The sequence below is a fragment of the Tyto alba genome, unplaced genomic scaffold (genome assembly GCF_018691265.1).
Source record: "Tyto alba isolate M040663 unplaced genomic scaffold, T.alba_DEE_v4.0 Super-Scaffold_14, whole genome shotgun sequence".
In the NCBI taxonomy this organism is placed as follows: domain Eukaryota; kingdom Metazoa; phylum Chordata; class Aves; order Strigiformes; family Tytonidae; genus Tyto; species Tyto alba.
This window is the reverse complement of record NW_024881276.1, coordinates 4,811,169-4,826,458: the sequence shown is the minus strand read 5'-3', so window position 1 is coordinate 4,826,458 and position 15,290 is coordinate 4,811,169. Positions and strand designations below refer to the sequence as shown.

The following is a 15,290-nucleotide window of genomic DNA, read 5'->3' as shown; positions in this document are numbered from 1 at the left end:
AAAGAGAGTAAAGTCCTGGAAACTGGCTATGGTATTTTGCCATGGCATTAGGGAATCCGGCTTGTTTCGTAAGACTGAGAATGCCCTTCTTGCGTTTGATACCTAGGCCAAACTGGTCGTCTTCAGTTTTATTCCTCCTCTCTTTATGTGTGTTTAATGCGAGAAGGTTGCTGGCATTCCTTCAAGTTCTGCAACCACATTAAATTTGCAAAGGGATCAAAAAATTTTATTGTTTCTGTTGTAAACAGATTATGCTGGATTAGTGGTTAGAGTTTTGCATGCTTTATTCTGTTTGCCCATTTAGTCCTGAAAATCTTGAGTTGTGTTGCATGTTGCAAGTAGCACAGGCACTCTTCACTTGCTTTTGTTACTGGTAGCCAGAAACCCTCATTTGCTATATGCCTTAGCAGGGAGAATGAGACTGTGCAAATAAACTACAAAACCTCCTTCAGACCTTCTAATAACAAGTGTTTTCATGAGGTATAATTTTATGATGTAAGCACATTTTTGCTCTAAAACTCTTTCATTACGTGCTATAATAAAGAGAAGACAAGTAGGGATATGCACGTTTGTGTGTGTAGCCATTGCTCTTCCTTCAGCAGGGTAGTACTTGGTAGATCCCAAGGCTTGTCTGGAATGGTACACCATCTCTGAAGACCTCTTGGTTTGAATTAAACGTTAAATAAGTGTCAGTAGAATATTGTGCAAATCTGTGAACACTGTATTTCCTTTCATTATTATGTGCAAGACAGGCAAGTACAGAATATTCCCCTTTTAAGGTAATCCAAAGGCATGTTGGTTTAGCTGTCACAGAAGGTCAAATTTAACCCGTTCATACAGCTGAGCTCTGAGGTGATCAGGGCAAAAAATTGAACAATTCTTTCATGGGGATTAACAGAAACTGTTCCATGATCTTTCTGGAGGAGAGAAGGCAGTGGTGCTTTGATAGAAGACCAGTAACCCTGCCTTTTTCTGCTTGCAGAAACCTTCCCTCAAATTTTTGGAACTGGGCTTCCATCTTACATGCTGCCACTTCGCTTTTTCAGTTTTTTAGTTTTCTTTCCATGAACGTGAGGGGCAGAATTTCCACCTAATCACAACAATAAAACCTGGTTTTATGAAACAGCTAGATTTTCTTGCCTGTGCTGAACAACTATAACAACACCTTGATGCAGCCTCCTATCTTGACTGTCATGTCCCATCCCTTTCTTTTCCCCCCCTCTTCACCCCCATTTGCAAGGAAGAGAATTTTAAAACTCTATGCAGAAATGGATAAAAACATGAGGAGGACATCCAGACCAAAAGTCTGAAGTTAGATGTTTGAATTGTAGTCATCTTTGTATGCAAACGTTATCTAGTTGTCTGAAGACTGTCTAAAGCTTAAAAAAAAAGCACCCAACAATTAGTCCTGTGTGTGGCTGTGCAAAGGCATAAATTAAACTCCATGTGTATACTTTTTACAACTGTGTTTAAGTTTCAGCAAGTTCCCCTTCTGCCCCTTGTTAATGGCCCCATATGGTTAAACTATTTTTTTTTTCTTGGTTGAAAAAATAAGTCATACTCACCATGTTTGCTCTTTGCTTCTCTTTGCAGTGAGAGGAGTTTGTCTGAAAATGGCATAAGTAAATTCCAGAACATCACTAATATTTTTCTTTAGGGCTTTAAGAGAGCATATTGTTTGTCAAAAGTGCTGGAAGGGTGGTGGTTGTGTGTCTGGGTACTGTCACTACCAACTGATGTAGGCATAATGGATTTTCTGAGAAGACTGGAATAGGACAAAATTTGTATTATGAGAAGAGACATCTGAAAACAAATGTCAGATGGCTTCTTGGTCTGTATTGTCTGCTTGATTTCCATAGTTGCTTGAAATAGGGCTCAAGTTGTTTGAAAAAAGACTGCCTGCAATCACTTCAACAATAAAACTGGTTAGGGAGGTTGTATGTTCTTGCCTGTCTGTGTGGTCTTCTTGTTTTCCCAGAGGCTCTCTAGATTAGGTGCTTGCCACTGTTCCGGAATAGCCTGCCAGGCTTTGCCAGTCATGGCAGAAATATTTTTAAAGAGGCCGTGTTTCCAAAGTTAGAACTATTGCTAAGTAAGTCCCCAACAGGTCCTTCTTTGAAAATGGATGGGACTTGTGACTGCTAGTATTACTACTTGTATTATTTCTGAGCAGCACCATTTGTAAAGTTAGAACAATAGCATAAGGAAAAATTAAAGCATTCTAAAATAAAAATTTCTGGGACGAGTAGAACAAGTCATAAAACATGAGATCACTAGAGACCTAGGAACAATTAGGTATGTGTTTACTTCTGACTTTCCTCTTGAATATGTCTATGGAAGCACTTTGTTCATACAAGTATCAAAATGCATATGAAACCAGCATTTACTTACAGGGTTGGTGCTGTTAATTTCCCCAGGTCCACATTTGGAGGTCTTAAAAATTTAAGATGATTTTTAGCTTTGATGTGTAATATGGCTGTAGTTATTCTTGACAGTGTTTTCTCAGAACTGAAATTTCAGCTCCTAATTCTGAAATAACCCAAGTTGTGTTTTGTTTTGTTGGTTTTTTTTTTGTTTGTTTGTTTGTTTTTGTTTTTTTTTTTTTTGTTTGTTTTTTGTTTTTTGTTTTTTTTTTTTTTTGTCTGTGCGTTCAGTATACATGTAAATAATCAGTATTTTAAATAGCTTGAACAGGCATCTCTGCTTGGAAGCTTCTGGGGCTTATTTTGGTATGGGTTTTTTTTACTGCATAAGCCCATCCCCATGCAAATAAGGTTGTTTACAGGTATAGTCATATAATGTGACTGCATTGTTAAGGGATTTAATTGCATTATAAATTTTCCAGGGTAACCTGATGGCTTACTTCACTGTAACAGCAGGCTTTATCTGAGACCTGTTTACAGTTTTCATGGTTAAAGAACTGTAACTCAGGACAGGTGGGAATGTAAAACTGCTCTGATAGAATCTTTTGCACTATAATCCTTGGTGGGTTTGTGTAGTGAGAAGTTTTATCTCGAAGCTGGTTTTGAAAGCTGCTTTGGTAATGGAGCTGCAAGTTGCATAAAACTGGATTGCTGAAGTTGTTAATTTCTGGTTTGTAATATGAATATTTTGTGTTGTTTTTTTAGTAAATGCCATGCTCTTAAACAATATTACAAGTGACTGGAAAGTGTAACTGTTAAGTAGAATGTAAATGTTTTAAGTGAGAATACATATACAGAAAACAAACTCTTTTTTTTCATAAATTCTCAGGTTTCTTGCACCTACTAGAGGCAAAAACTCCTTTGTTTTTTCTCCCTTCCCCAAGTAATGCAGTTTTGAAAGTTTGCTTTTTGGTCTCTCCTCCCTGCTTCTCTCTCAAAAATCTATTTCCTTTCACGTACCTACTCATCTCCCTCCACCCACTGCATGTCTTAGAAGATTGTCTTGTAGTATAGATTGACCATAACTGGTCAGCAGCACAGTCTGAAATCAATTGACATATCAGTTAATAATACTGAAACAGGTTTATGGGCTGCCTTTCTAGGCTATGTGCAAAGAAGGGGCTGATTTTGAGCTGAAATGTAAGATTTTGACTTTTTTGGAAGACATTTTTCAACAAGAGAGTGACCTTTTACAAGTTAGGCAATTGGTTTGAATGCCAAGCATCCTTTATAGCAGCACATATTTCTGCCAGAGAATAGGATTAAAAATATCTGGTGTACTGTTCTAATGGAACATACATGTCATTGTTTAATGAGCAAAAAAACAAGGAGCAACCACCCAGCGAGCTGAAATGTGTGTTTCTCTTCGAATGTATAATACTGTGCTGCAATACAAATAGCAGTGTGGCTAAATGTGCTAGTTTTAACTTTAGTTTCAAACTGGAAGAAATACTCAGTTCAGTTACGTATAATTGCCTTGAGTGCAGTGCACTTAAAAGGAACTTTAACGACTATTGTATTGAATAGAGAAATGCATAATACATTATTTAAATGACTCCATGTTTTAATTTTCCTTTTATATTTTTGAGTGAATTGAAAAAGGTATACATTAACTACAAAAAAAGGGTGTATGAGACCTACAGTTTCCATGTGATAAAAAGATGCAGCACTATAAGCAGATTCTTTAAGATTTGTTTTTGGAAGGATCAGCAACTTTTAAGTATTTTTTTCCCATCATTCCCTTATACCACTGAATCACTTCACCTCACTGTGTACGTTTAAGGGAATAATCTCCTCACCTGAATAGTTGCAGACAGGTGTTCTCAGTCACTGAATCTTGGTAGATGATTTTTTTGTTTGTTTGTTTTTGTTGTTCCCATTATTTTTGTATGTTCTGTACTCTGTGTTACGAATTCCTACATTTTAAATCCTGACTGATTTTTTTTAGCTGCCTTGTTTTAATAAATAAATACAGGAAAAATTAAGTAGTTTTTTGTGTTGAGGAATTATTAAATCCATTACAATTGAACTTTACATTCTTGGTTAGTGATGATGATTTTTTTTTTTTTTTGTTTACGCCATGCACTGTGGCTATAATAAGCTGAATGTTGAGTTTATCTCGGACCTCCCTACTCAATCTAAATTAAGACTGATTTCTAAAATTTAAGAGAACGTTTCCTAGCTTTTCTTCTGCACTTCAAAACAGTTTTGTCTGATTAATTTATATTGGTTACATTTGAATCTTATGTCCTACATACTTTATTTTTTTAATACATCTTCCTAACCCTTTCTCAGGACCACTTCCCTTTGCAAGAAATGCTTCTGGTATCCATCCAATGAGTGGCAGTATCACATTACTGTTATTTTTATTAAGTCATTATCACTAAAAATTGGGAAATCCCAAGGAAAAAAAAAGTGTGAAGACAGGTAAAAAATGTAATATTGATATATTGATGAGGGGGAAAAAAATAAAGAGCAAACAAACACGAAACCAAACCAGGAATTGAGTTCCTGTAGGTTTTAATTTAATAAATGATCTTTGCTTTTTTTCTTTTTTACAATACATTGATGTTTCTTCTTCAACTTTTTCAGGCACAGGTACATTTGGACGTGTTCATCTGGTGAAGGAAAAAATGGCCAAACGTTACTTTGCACTGAAAGTAATGAGCATTCCTGATGTCATTCGACTGAAGCAAGAGCAACATGTACACAATGAAAAGTCAGTCTTGAAAGAAGTCAACCATCCCTTTTTGATCAGATTGTAAGTTGTTGCATTTTTTTAATTCCTTTAACTCATATATAAAGTGCAGTTAAAGTATTTGAGTCTTATTGAAAGTTCTTATGTACTTAAACAACACCAAGCATTTGATTTGTTATGTAATCTAGACTAAAACAGGCTTGAGACCAAAGTATGTATTACAGAAGAATCAAGAATTTAAAATCTAGAGGCATAATTTAAACATTTAAGCAATAATTTACTTTAAGCTTTACCCTGTCTCTTATTTTCATACTGCAGAAGAGAAATTTTCTTAAGTGAGAGGAAAATGCTAATGAAGAAATGTTAGGATTGGCTCATCAAAATGACTTCTAGAATGACTTTATGTTAGAATGGCAAGAAAATAAGTATTTCTACATATATATGTCCTATAGATTTCTAAATAAAGATATAATTAGGCTTAAGTATCTTCTTTTTGAAAATTTGTGAATTTTACTTAGCAAACTTTATTTTTAAAGAATTTTAATGACTGCAGCACTTGGGCTTTGTTATTTCCATATTTGATATTAAGTGATGGAACCTATCACAAAATACGATCTAAACACAGTTCATGAAGAATGCTTTTTTAGTAGAATTGTGATCATTCTAAAGCTCCCAGTGATCCCTTTATTAATCAGAGAAGGCATCATGCTTTTCTCTTCATAGCACCACAAGGCCTTCTGTGTGTTTGAGTCCATATCTGTTAATGCGATAACTAAACCTCTGGGTAATTGCACAGTTAATTTCCATTTTTATTTTCTCATGCATGGATAGAGGGCCATTGACCAAGATTTGTTTTGCATTTACCTACCTTAATCAGTTTTACATAAAATTAGACAAAATTACCCTTAGTTAATCTCTAGCTGCAGCGATTGCAGCCTCCTCCCAGGGCTAAGAACGTATCAGAGGGAAAAGAAGAGGCAAAAACATGGTAGTCACATGAAAGATGGAAAGAGCCCTGCAGGAGGAGGCTTTTTCCCTGGTGTGCTGTTGCTTTTTCCAGCATCACTATGCTATTAGCTTCCAGCCAGCGTTCAGAAATCCCGTGTGTGGCGTCGTATCAGTAAGATGAGTTCTAGGGTATGTGGAGTTTGAGATGCATGCAGGAAAGCAAGATGGAGAGGCTGAGTACATCTGGTTAGACTGGTTAAAATACAGACGGAACAGGGGGAACAGGGTTGTATATCTATGTACATACAGAAATTCTTAAAAAAAATCCAACCTGCCAAAACCAGTAAATTCTTAAAAAAACCCAACCCAGTATGTCTCTGCATCTGGAACCACGCAGCAAGTGTGGGAATAGAGAAACTTGGATGAGAAATCAGTGACAGGGATGTGAGAGTTTGTGTCCATACAGAAGTGATCAAAAATCTAAACTGATAAGTTTTCTCGGGTTTCATTCGTCCCTTATTTCCACAATGTCAGTTTTTAAAATCACCAAAGGAAGGATGCAATGCAAATGGAATTTGTATGCAAGGCAAATATTCTTCATGTCTTCTAGCTCTCTGCCTTTTATGTTGACATGTTCAATGGGATGCTGCATCAGCTATGCTCATGTAATTGTCATGTGATGCCGTTGTCCCTTGGCAAAGGAGACTCAAAGCAACCTACCTGCAATGAGGTAGTTAAATTTTAAGTCAGGTTAATATTTGTGTGCTTTAGGTTAAACAAGCATTTGTGGATGATTATCACTGACTGTATGACAAATAAAACTTTCTGCAGCTTTTTGTGTGGCTAACAGCTTTTTTCAGATGCCTCCTGTCCTCTCCCTCCCAATACATGTTTTTTTTCCATTAATTCTTTGACTGTAAATGATAAACAAAAAGGGGAAAAAGAATTCTATATAGTTCTGCCTCAGTGCCTTTGAACTGTGTTATCTACATGGTCTGGTTTTTATATTTTCAATTAGTGTCACCATTTTAAACATGGGTTTTATCTTCTACGTGAAAAACAAGGAATACATGTCAGTGCAGCATAATACTGTAATTTTTTTAGCACTTTATGCTGGAGAATTTTAAAGTAATGCTGCACATAACTTATTTCTGGTGTTCATCCTTCCTGTATCTTCCAATATATGAAGACTTTTATATAAGAATTTTTTTTTTTCTTTTCATGTTACTTTTGATAAATGCCTTTCCTGCATGTAAGGAGGTCCTGCTTTTCTGTAGATACTGAAGTTATTTATCTACTTATTTTTTTAAACTGTTTTTTTTGGAAATGCTTGTTTGCTGCTCTTGCAACAACTGGTCACTGGAGACTCCTAGGCCATCTTTACTGACATGTTTGAGTGACATATCATCTCTGTGGGTTCAACAGTTCATATTGTGCTGTAATTTTAACATGTATCTTTGATTATTTTTTTTTAAGAGAACAAGAATTCATAAAAATCAACTATGTCTTATAGTCTTATAAGACTGTGTCTATGTCTTAGAAGCTAAAATAGGTTATTTGTCTGTAAGAGTGCAGAATGGCATCCAGAGTTCATATAGTGAAGATGAATTGTAACGTTACATGACACCATGCATATTATTCTAATCACAGCTTCTGTGATGTTTTCCTTTTTTGTATTAAAATACTATTTAAAGCAATTAGTATTGCAAATATTAAAGTTCTTTATTTTGCTTTTTTACATGTATATCAAATAAGGTATTCATTTTTCTGTGGATATACAAACCTTCAAGAGTTAGTTCCTGAAGAAATTAATTCTGGTAAAAATGCTGTGTTTTAGTGGTCGAGGTCTTCCATTTTCTTCCTCTGCATTTTTTGTCAGATTTTGCCCTTCCTCTCTCCTGTAAGTGTATTTTTAAATACATGGTTTGCTTTGTTTTGCACATTCCCGTTCCTCTTTCTTTGTTTATTGTAATGCAACTTTGCCTAATTACTTAAAATACATCTCAAGACTGTTTTTACATAAAGATACTGTGAACATCATCAATAGCCAATTACTGCTGTTGATGACTTTGTAATAGGGAAGTAGTGCCATAACAGCAGAAGGTAAGCCTGGGCTCCGCTTTCTTTGTGGCTTTGAAGGAATGGAGGAGCTGTTGTTGATGTCTGATAGTCTGTCTCATTTTCTTAGTTGCCTCAGTGCTGGTATCAAGAAAGAAAATCATATTGAGCAAAAGTCACTCGTGGGTTGGGAGCTCAGTTTGCTCTACTTATCTTTCTTGACACTGTATGCCTTGATTAGGAACCAGATAATGAAGGCAAAAAAAGAAGAAAAAAAAAAATCTTTCCATTTTCGTGATACTGCAGAAGCAGTTACTAGAAGCTAAAATAACTTCTATTCTTGTATCAGTAAAGTAGGTAGGGATATAATGTTCTTTATTTGTTATCATAGTAATAGGGATAGCTGCTTGTTTTAAAATGGTAGAATATTCTTCAAGAGTTTACCAGATACTTATTTTCTTCTTAACTGTTGAGTTACATTTGGTGTTTTATATGAGATTTTTAATGTGGGTAGAAAGAAAAATAGCTTAGTTTTGGGGAACGTGGGAGAGAGGATTCCTGTATTCTGTAATGAAGCATTTGAAAGCCACATGGAATGATTTTTTCTTCCTTAGCTGCTCTTTACTGAATTCTAGTAATGACTGTACCACAATAATAGTTCTTAAATTAAAGGCAACAGTCTGAGGAATGGAAGGTATTTATCATTAGGTTAGCTCTGAGGTACAGAAGTGAATCTTGTTTTGCTGTCGTATTTCCTTTTCTATTGTTTTTGTTAAAGATGCTGTAGAAGAGCGAGCATTGTGATCTGATGCTTTAGTTAGGGTTGTATATTTCTGAGGAGGAAGGAGTAGGAGAGGGGAAGGAAAACTCTCTGATGTTCTGTTTTTGAACATATTGTCATGAGCATCTTCACAAAAGCAGATTCCACTCATCACTGTGGCAGTATTTGATTAAATAAAATGTAAGATGTGTAAGAATTGTTTGGTCTTACCAGACTGGCAGTATAGTGAGTCAGTTATTGGGTGCTTAGCAGAGACCTGGTTTGTACAGTGCAACGGAGTCTATGAATTTTTTGAAAGATTTTCTTTCTTGACCTATGCTGTGCACATCCTGGACTATCTCCTTTACTTCTCAGGTTAAGTCAGCTACTTGAATGTCTGTTACATAATCATGCTAGATCCTTGGGCTTTTAGTGTTTATGGAATAGGAACCATAAATTATGTACATAGTGGGGGTAGCAGATCACTTTACAGAAGTATACTTCTAAAGCAAATCAGAGAGAATTTGTTTATTCAATAAAATAATATTTTTATTACAGATTTTGGACGAACCATGATGAACGTTTTTTATATATGTTAATGGAATATGTGCCAGGAGGAGAACTTTTTAGTTACCTGCGCAACATGGGGCGTTTCAACAACAGCACAGGACTGTTTTACTCTACGGAAATTATTTGTGCAATAGAATACCTGCACTCCAAAGAAATAGTTTACAGAGACTTAAAACCTGAAAATATATTGCTAGACAAAGAAGGACATATCAAGCTTACTGATTTTGGATTTGCTAAAAAACTGGTGGATAGGTAAGTATTTTTTTGTTATGGCAATTAACGCTTTGCATGTTAAACAGTTGGAAGAAAGAAAGTTTGGTTTCAGAGCTCAGCATTTCACCTAATACTCGGTGTGGTTCACACATGTCAAATCCCTGAATATGAGGGAAGTTAAAGTCTTAAAATGGCTGTATGGAAACCAATGTTACACCTTAGGTATAACTAGGAGCAATATCACAGATAAGCTACTGTAGAAAAAATTAAGTTTTCAGCAGTCATCTTGTAAAAAGGCAGTTCAGTGAAGTAATACGAGCAAATACTGAGATATGTACATCAGTATGTTAAATGGGACATTAATCCTCCATACTGTATTGAATTGAATTGCTAAATGTTTTGTAACTCCTGTTTCCTTCTGCTTTCCTTATAGAGCTATTTTGTAAATGTGGGAAAAACATTTTAAAACTGAATACTGTGTTTTCACTAGCCTGTTGCTAAAATGAAACCGCGAATTCTAGACAGAAAGGATATGGCCAGCTTCAGCAGAAGTGATTTATTTAACTGCAACTTCCACAATACTGTTAGACTTACGTCTGTTTTACTAGTGTATGTAAATTTTTTGATAGACCAGACGTTTTTTTCCCCAGTGATTTCTCTGTTCTCTCAAATTGAACTACTCTACCAAGTTTGTAATACAAGTTCTTAAAAGGAAGCAAGAGCTGTCATTGGGATTCAAAAAAAAAAAAAAAGGGGAGGAAAAAAGCTAGCCTGTCATATTAGAAAAGCAGTGAGCCAAGGTTTGGTATCATGCCCTTATGCCACCTCTTCAGGGAAACCATATATGATTGTTCTAGTTGAGTCAGCCTAGTAAGCGAGTTTGGCATTACATAGGTGCTCATCCTCTTCTCTCACCTGTTTACCTGTTTAATACTACTTTTGCAACAGTTGAGTGTGGCGGGGAAATTCTACAAGATCAATTTGAAATGGAGGTAGATCTGAGGGAACTACTCTTAATGGATCCCTTATGAAGTAGAAGTCAGAGGAGATAAATCAAATTGTGTTATGGAGGTCATAAAGATTACTTCCTTATGGATTACGTGGTCACAGTGCTGGGTTGTCTTGGCACAGAATGGTATGCAACTAATAATTATGCTGGTTCTATTCACCTTTAAGGACTAAAAGTCTGTTTTAAAACAATAGTGTTTTAATATCAACATATTTGATTGAAGATTGAATTCAGTTTCCACTGGGCAAGCAGATAGGTCTACAAATGTTGGTGCTTTATTTTAATATTTTTAAATCAAAATAACTTTTTGCAGGAAGAGTTAAGGCTACTTCCACATAAGAAAGTAGGATATTCTCTTTATAAGACATTTTCCTACAGTTTCTTAAGACTTCCTTTTTACTTGTAGATACTGCCACTTAGTGGTTATTCTTAATTTGGATTTCTGTGGGTTTAAGGCACAACAGGAGTAACCCTTCATTAAATAAGGTTATAATTCACATCAAAGTATATTTTTCAATCTGGAAGATGGATCTATAAGATTAAATTTGTTCAGATACATTTTAGAACATCAAAACAATTTATCACTACAACTTTTAATTGCTCTTTTGTATCCCATACTGTTGGGAGGGGCAGTGAAGTTGATCAGTTCGTGTTGAATTGAAGCATAGAATGCTATAGTAGTTTTATATTCGTAGCTAATTTACCTGTAAATGTACAACAGGTAATATAAATACAGAAGATAAAGTTGGAAGGAGTAAGGACTTTATCAGTTAGAGCACAGGTAGTTACCTATGTAGATCTGGTTTTGTTGTTTCTTTTGTGTTGGGGTGGTTAGGATTTTTTCTGGGGTTTGTTTTGTTTGGTTTTTTTTTTTTTTTTTAAACTACACAGTTTTATCCTCACTAGCAGTAGTAGTTTTCACAACACTATTTTTGTCACTAAAAATACACAGTTGTCAGCAAGTTACCTACTAATGTACCCTTGTAGGTTATTTTGTTTCATAGATTATTTGATCACAAGTATAGGAGATGTTTGCCATTTGTTTGTCATTTTTATTCATGGCAAATGTCTGTACAGATGAACCTTATGTGTATGTATGTGAGTATGTGCATACATATATATAGTGTATATGAATTGGAAAAATAAAACACAAAGTATATATGTTTTTCAAACAGCTGTGAGGAAGCCTGTCATTTACAAACAAAAAATGTATTCCTAGAGAAGAGAGGACATGATGTGTAAAATAAAACATGGTCTGCAGAAGACCTCCAAAACAATTACACATTCTTGATGCGTAATACTTCCTATGAATGATTCTGTAGTTGCTTAATTGAGATTTTTGTGTACACGTTTTTCTTTCTTGCCACTGCCATGTGCGAAAAAGTGAAGTGTTCACCATGTCCATCTACAATTAAGCTGCTCTTTAGAGAGAGTGGCTGGCTAGTAGCCTGTGTTCCCACTGTAGGAAGCAGCCTGCCTATTTACCTACTTATTACTACATTTTCTGAAGGGCTAGACTCTAATATTTTTTCCTAGGGAAAGAGGAAGGAGAGGAGGTTTTCTTCTCTCCTTCTGTTCCTTGTTGATATGTCCTTCTGTTTGTCCTTGTTCCTCCCTTTTCAGTCATAGTGTACTTTTAAAAAATTCTAAATTTTTCTCCAAAACAGTGTGTCTCTTCCTCAGCTGCTGTTTATTTCTTCTCTTTTCCACCTTGGTGTTGCTTAACTGAAGACTTAATAACCTTTTCAGTTTCTTGTAAGTACATTCACATAAAATAGATGTGCCACTACTTTAGAAAAAGGGCAATGTCAAGAAAAAAGATAGGGAGGGCATATTTATAAACAATTTTTAGCTGAAGGATGTAGAAAAGCTTTGTTTTGAACTTCATTACATTTTTAGATCTTGCTTTTTCTGGAAAACATATAACACTTTTTGGCTGTAATATATGCATTAAACATGTTTCCGGTCTTTCTCACTTTTATGAGAAACTTCTTTTGTTGTTTTTTGGTTTGGTGGGGTGTTTTTATTATTTTTTTAATTCCTGTGTTCTTTCAGAGAAGCACAGAAGTACAGTTCATAGAATTTTTATTTTTTTTTATGCACAGATTTCACTCAGAATGTTATGAAAGTTTGAGGTAAAGTTAGGACTTCTAAGATTACTAATTTTTTTTGAGGAGTGTTATTCACTGTTCATTTTAGTTTGTTCAGTTTACATTACAAAAAAAAAAAAAAAAAAAATTGAACTATGAAAGTCTTCATAGAAACTTGAGAAGTGATTGACCTTAAAGAGATTGGGGATACTTCTCTACTGTTGCTTAAGCTGGATGTGCCTCATGACTGTTCTGCAGAGTGGATTGAAGGGAAGAAACAAGACAAGACACAGCAAGTCTTGTTTGCAAAATGTATTGTTTGTCATTGTAGAAGCAAGAATGTTTTGCAGAGCAAACTTTTGTGGGCTGGAAACAAAGCAATCTCCATTGAATATAATTATGGAGAAACTTCCAGAAGAGAATACCAAAAAGGACATTGTTGTTAATCTCTGGTTTATATGCCTGTCAGGGACTACAGAGGTGGATGCTGAATGGTGTAGAACTCTAAAATACGTTAACCATTGGGACTTGACTTCTTGACTTCTTCAAATAATACCATTAAGAAGATCTGCAAATATTATCTTATAGTTTTTCTCTGTGACCAGAGTAGATTCTTTGTTTTATTTTCATGTTTTAAAATTACATGTTCAAATTTATCAACTATTGCTTGCCTGTATTTCAGCTTTTATCTTGAAAACCCAGAGCAGTAGAATTTTTGTAGCAGTTTGAAGGAAACAGTCTGTTCTTATTTGTCTGCTATATAATTTATCTTCAAAAGGATGATCTGGATTTTCAGATGACTATGCAACAGTCATGAAATAGTAATGATAAAAAATAAAATAAAATACTTAAGACGATTTGACCTTTTTCTAGAATTTACTTGATGTATTTTCCAAAATATGAAACAGTCTGTTTCATGACCAACAAAAGAGGAAATACAAGTCATGATCTTATGGCACAAATGCACAGCTTGACAAAAAATTTGAGCTTCCTCCACGTTTTTGTGTAGTTAGTAAATATAAATTTCTTGACTGAAATTAAGAGAAGTAGATGATCTGCTGGTGGTAATAAATTTTATTTCCTAATGCAGCTAGGAGACTTCAAGTTATATTGGTCTTGCCTTAATTTGTGGTTTTCCTTTTTTTTTAATAAAAAAGATCTTGTTATTAACCTGTATGGTAATTGAGGGTCATTTTAGTTACATTGTCACCTGCAAATTTGTAGGTTCTGGAAGTGATGGTCAAATGTTAGACTGATTTGGGGTTTTGTTTTGTTTTGGTTTGTTTTTTTCTTTTTGGGGTTTTTTGTTTGTTTGTTTTGTTTTGTTTTTTATGTAAATGACCTTGAGAAGGGATGAAGACCACCAAAGACTGCATCTTTGCTGAATTTGTGCATTCATACTGTTGGTAGTTTTGGGGGAGGAAAGGATGACCACTTTTGGTCCTTGTCCTGCTAACTCTCTAGCTTCTCCATTAAAATGAATGTGCCTGCCCTGTCTGCTTTATTTGTACAGCCCTTGTCCCCTAATACAGTAAAACTGGCAGCTGCTTCATTTGCAGAGCTAGCTGAATCAGTATGAATAAAAATTAATGCGATGGATCATAATACAGCTTTTTTAATTTGGGGGAGGGAGGACTATTTTGTTTTGTAAGACAAGAAAGCTTTGCTGCTTCTCTCAATTACCTAGTCTTGAACTGCTAGATGGCAGTAGTGTGTAAAGCAGTGGTGTATGTCAGACTTTTGAGTATACTTGATTTGGGAAATTAGTTTGTATTTTCCAGCAATAAAAATGATGCCACCCTTTTGCGATAAAAATTAAAAATGTATTCTTTACACTAATGAATGTAGTTTCAAGAACCATGGAGGATATCTAATGGATTCTGACAGTTTAGCTGGAGTAATTTAGTTTTTGCCATATTAAAATCAAGCTTAAAGAATTCAACTCTACACATCGTAAATCTTCATTTAAAGTCTTGACTGACTCTACAGCTTGTCTTCCTTGATCTTCAGTATTTTTATGAATTGAGGCTAAGGCATAAAATACCTCAACCAAACAAAAGGGAATCAAGAAAAAAACACCCAAAAGCTCTGTTTAAAACAATTCTGCAGTCTTAGAAAAATGTATTATTTAATCTTTAAAAAAAATAAATAAATGTTGATAGTCTGAGATTTCATAAGGTGCATCTTGAATATCAATTTATGGTTCGGAAGAAGGTTTTGTTAAGTTTAGCAGAACAGTAGTAGGACAAAACCAGAAGTTGAAATGAGCATGTATTACTTCTGAAGGTGATTGCTGCTCATCTTAATGCATTTGTTCAGGACCATGTTACCAGTTTGATTGGAGAAGGTTCTTCCTGCACTCATAAATAAACCAATTGGAGGGTTTTTTACTGTAAGTTAGAAATCATGTGCAGTGACCATTAATTTTGTGACTATATTCTGTGTCATATTTTACTAGAACTCTTCTTAAAATGTAATACCCGTTTTTCTTTCTTATTCTGTGCTGTTATTTCATCCACTC

At 34.9% G+C, this 15,290-nt stretch overlaps 1 protein-coding gene across 1 annotated transcript in view; it reads left to right on the top strand.

Annotated features, from left to right (window-relative positions):
- Positions 1-15,290, top strand: part of PRKX (protein kinase X-linked) — a 60,697-nt gene that overhangs the window by 23,767 nt on the left and 21,640 nt on the right. Inside the window, exons 2-3 of the mRNA XM_032994855.2 lie at positions 5,016-5,184; positions 9,446-9,709. Coding sequence (XP_032850746.2) covers positions 5,016-5,184; positions 9,446-9,709 — 433 coding nt within the window. The remainder of the gene's footprint in view (positions 1-5,015; positions 5,185-9,445; positions 9,710-15,290) is intronic.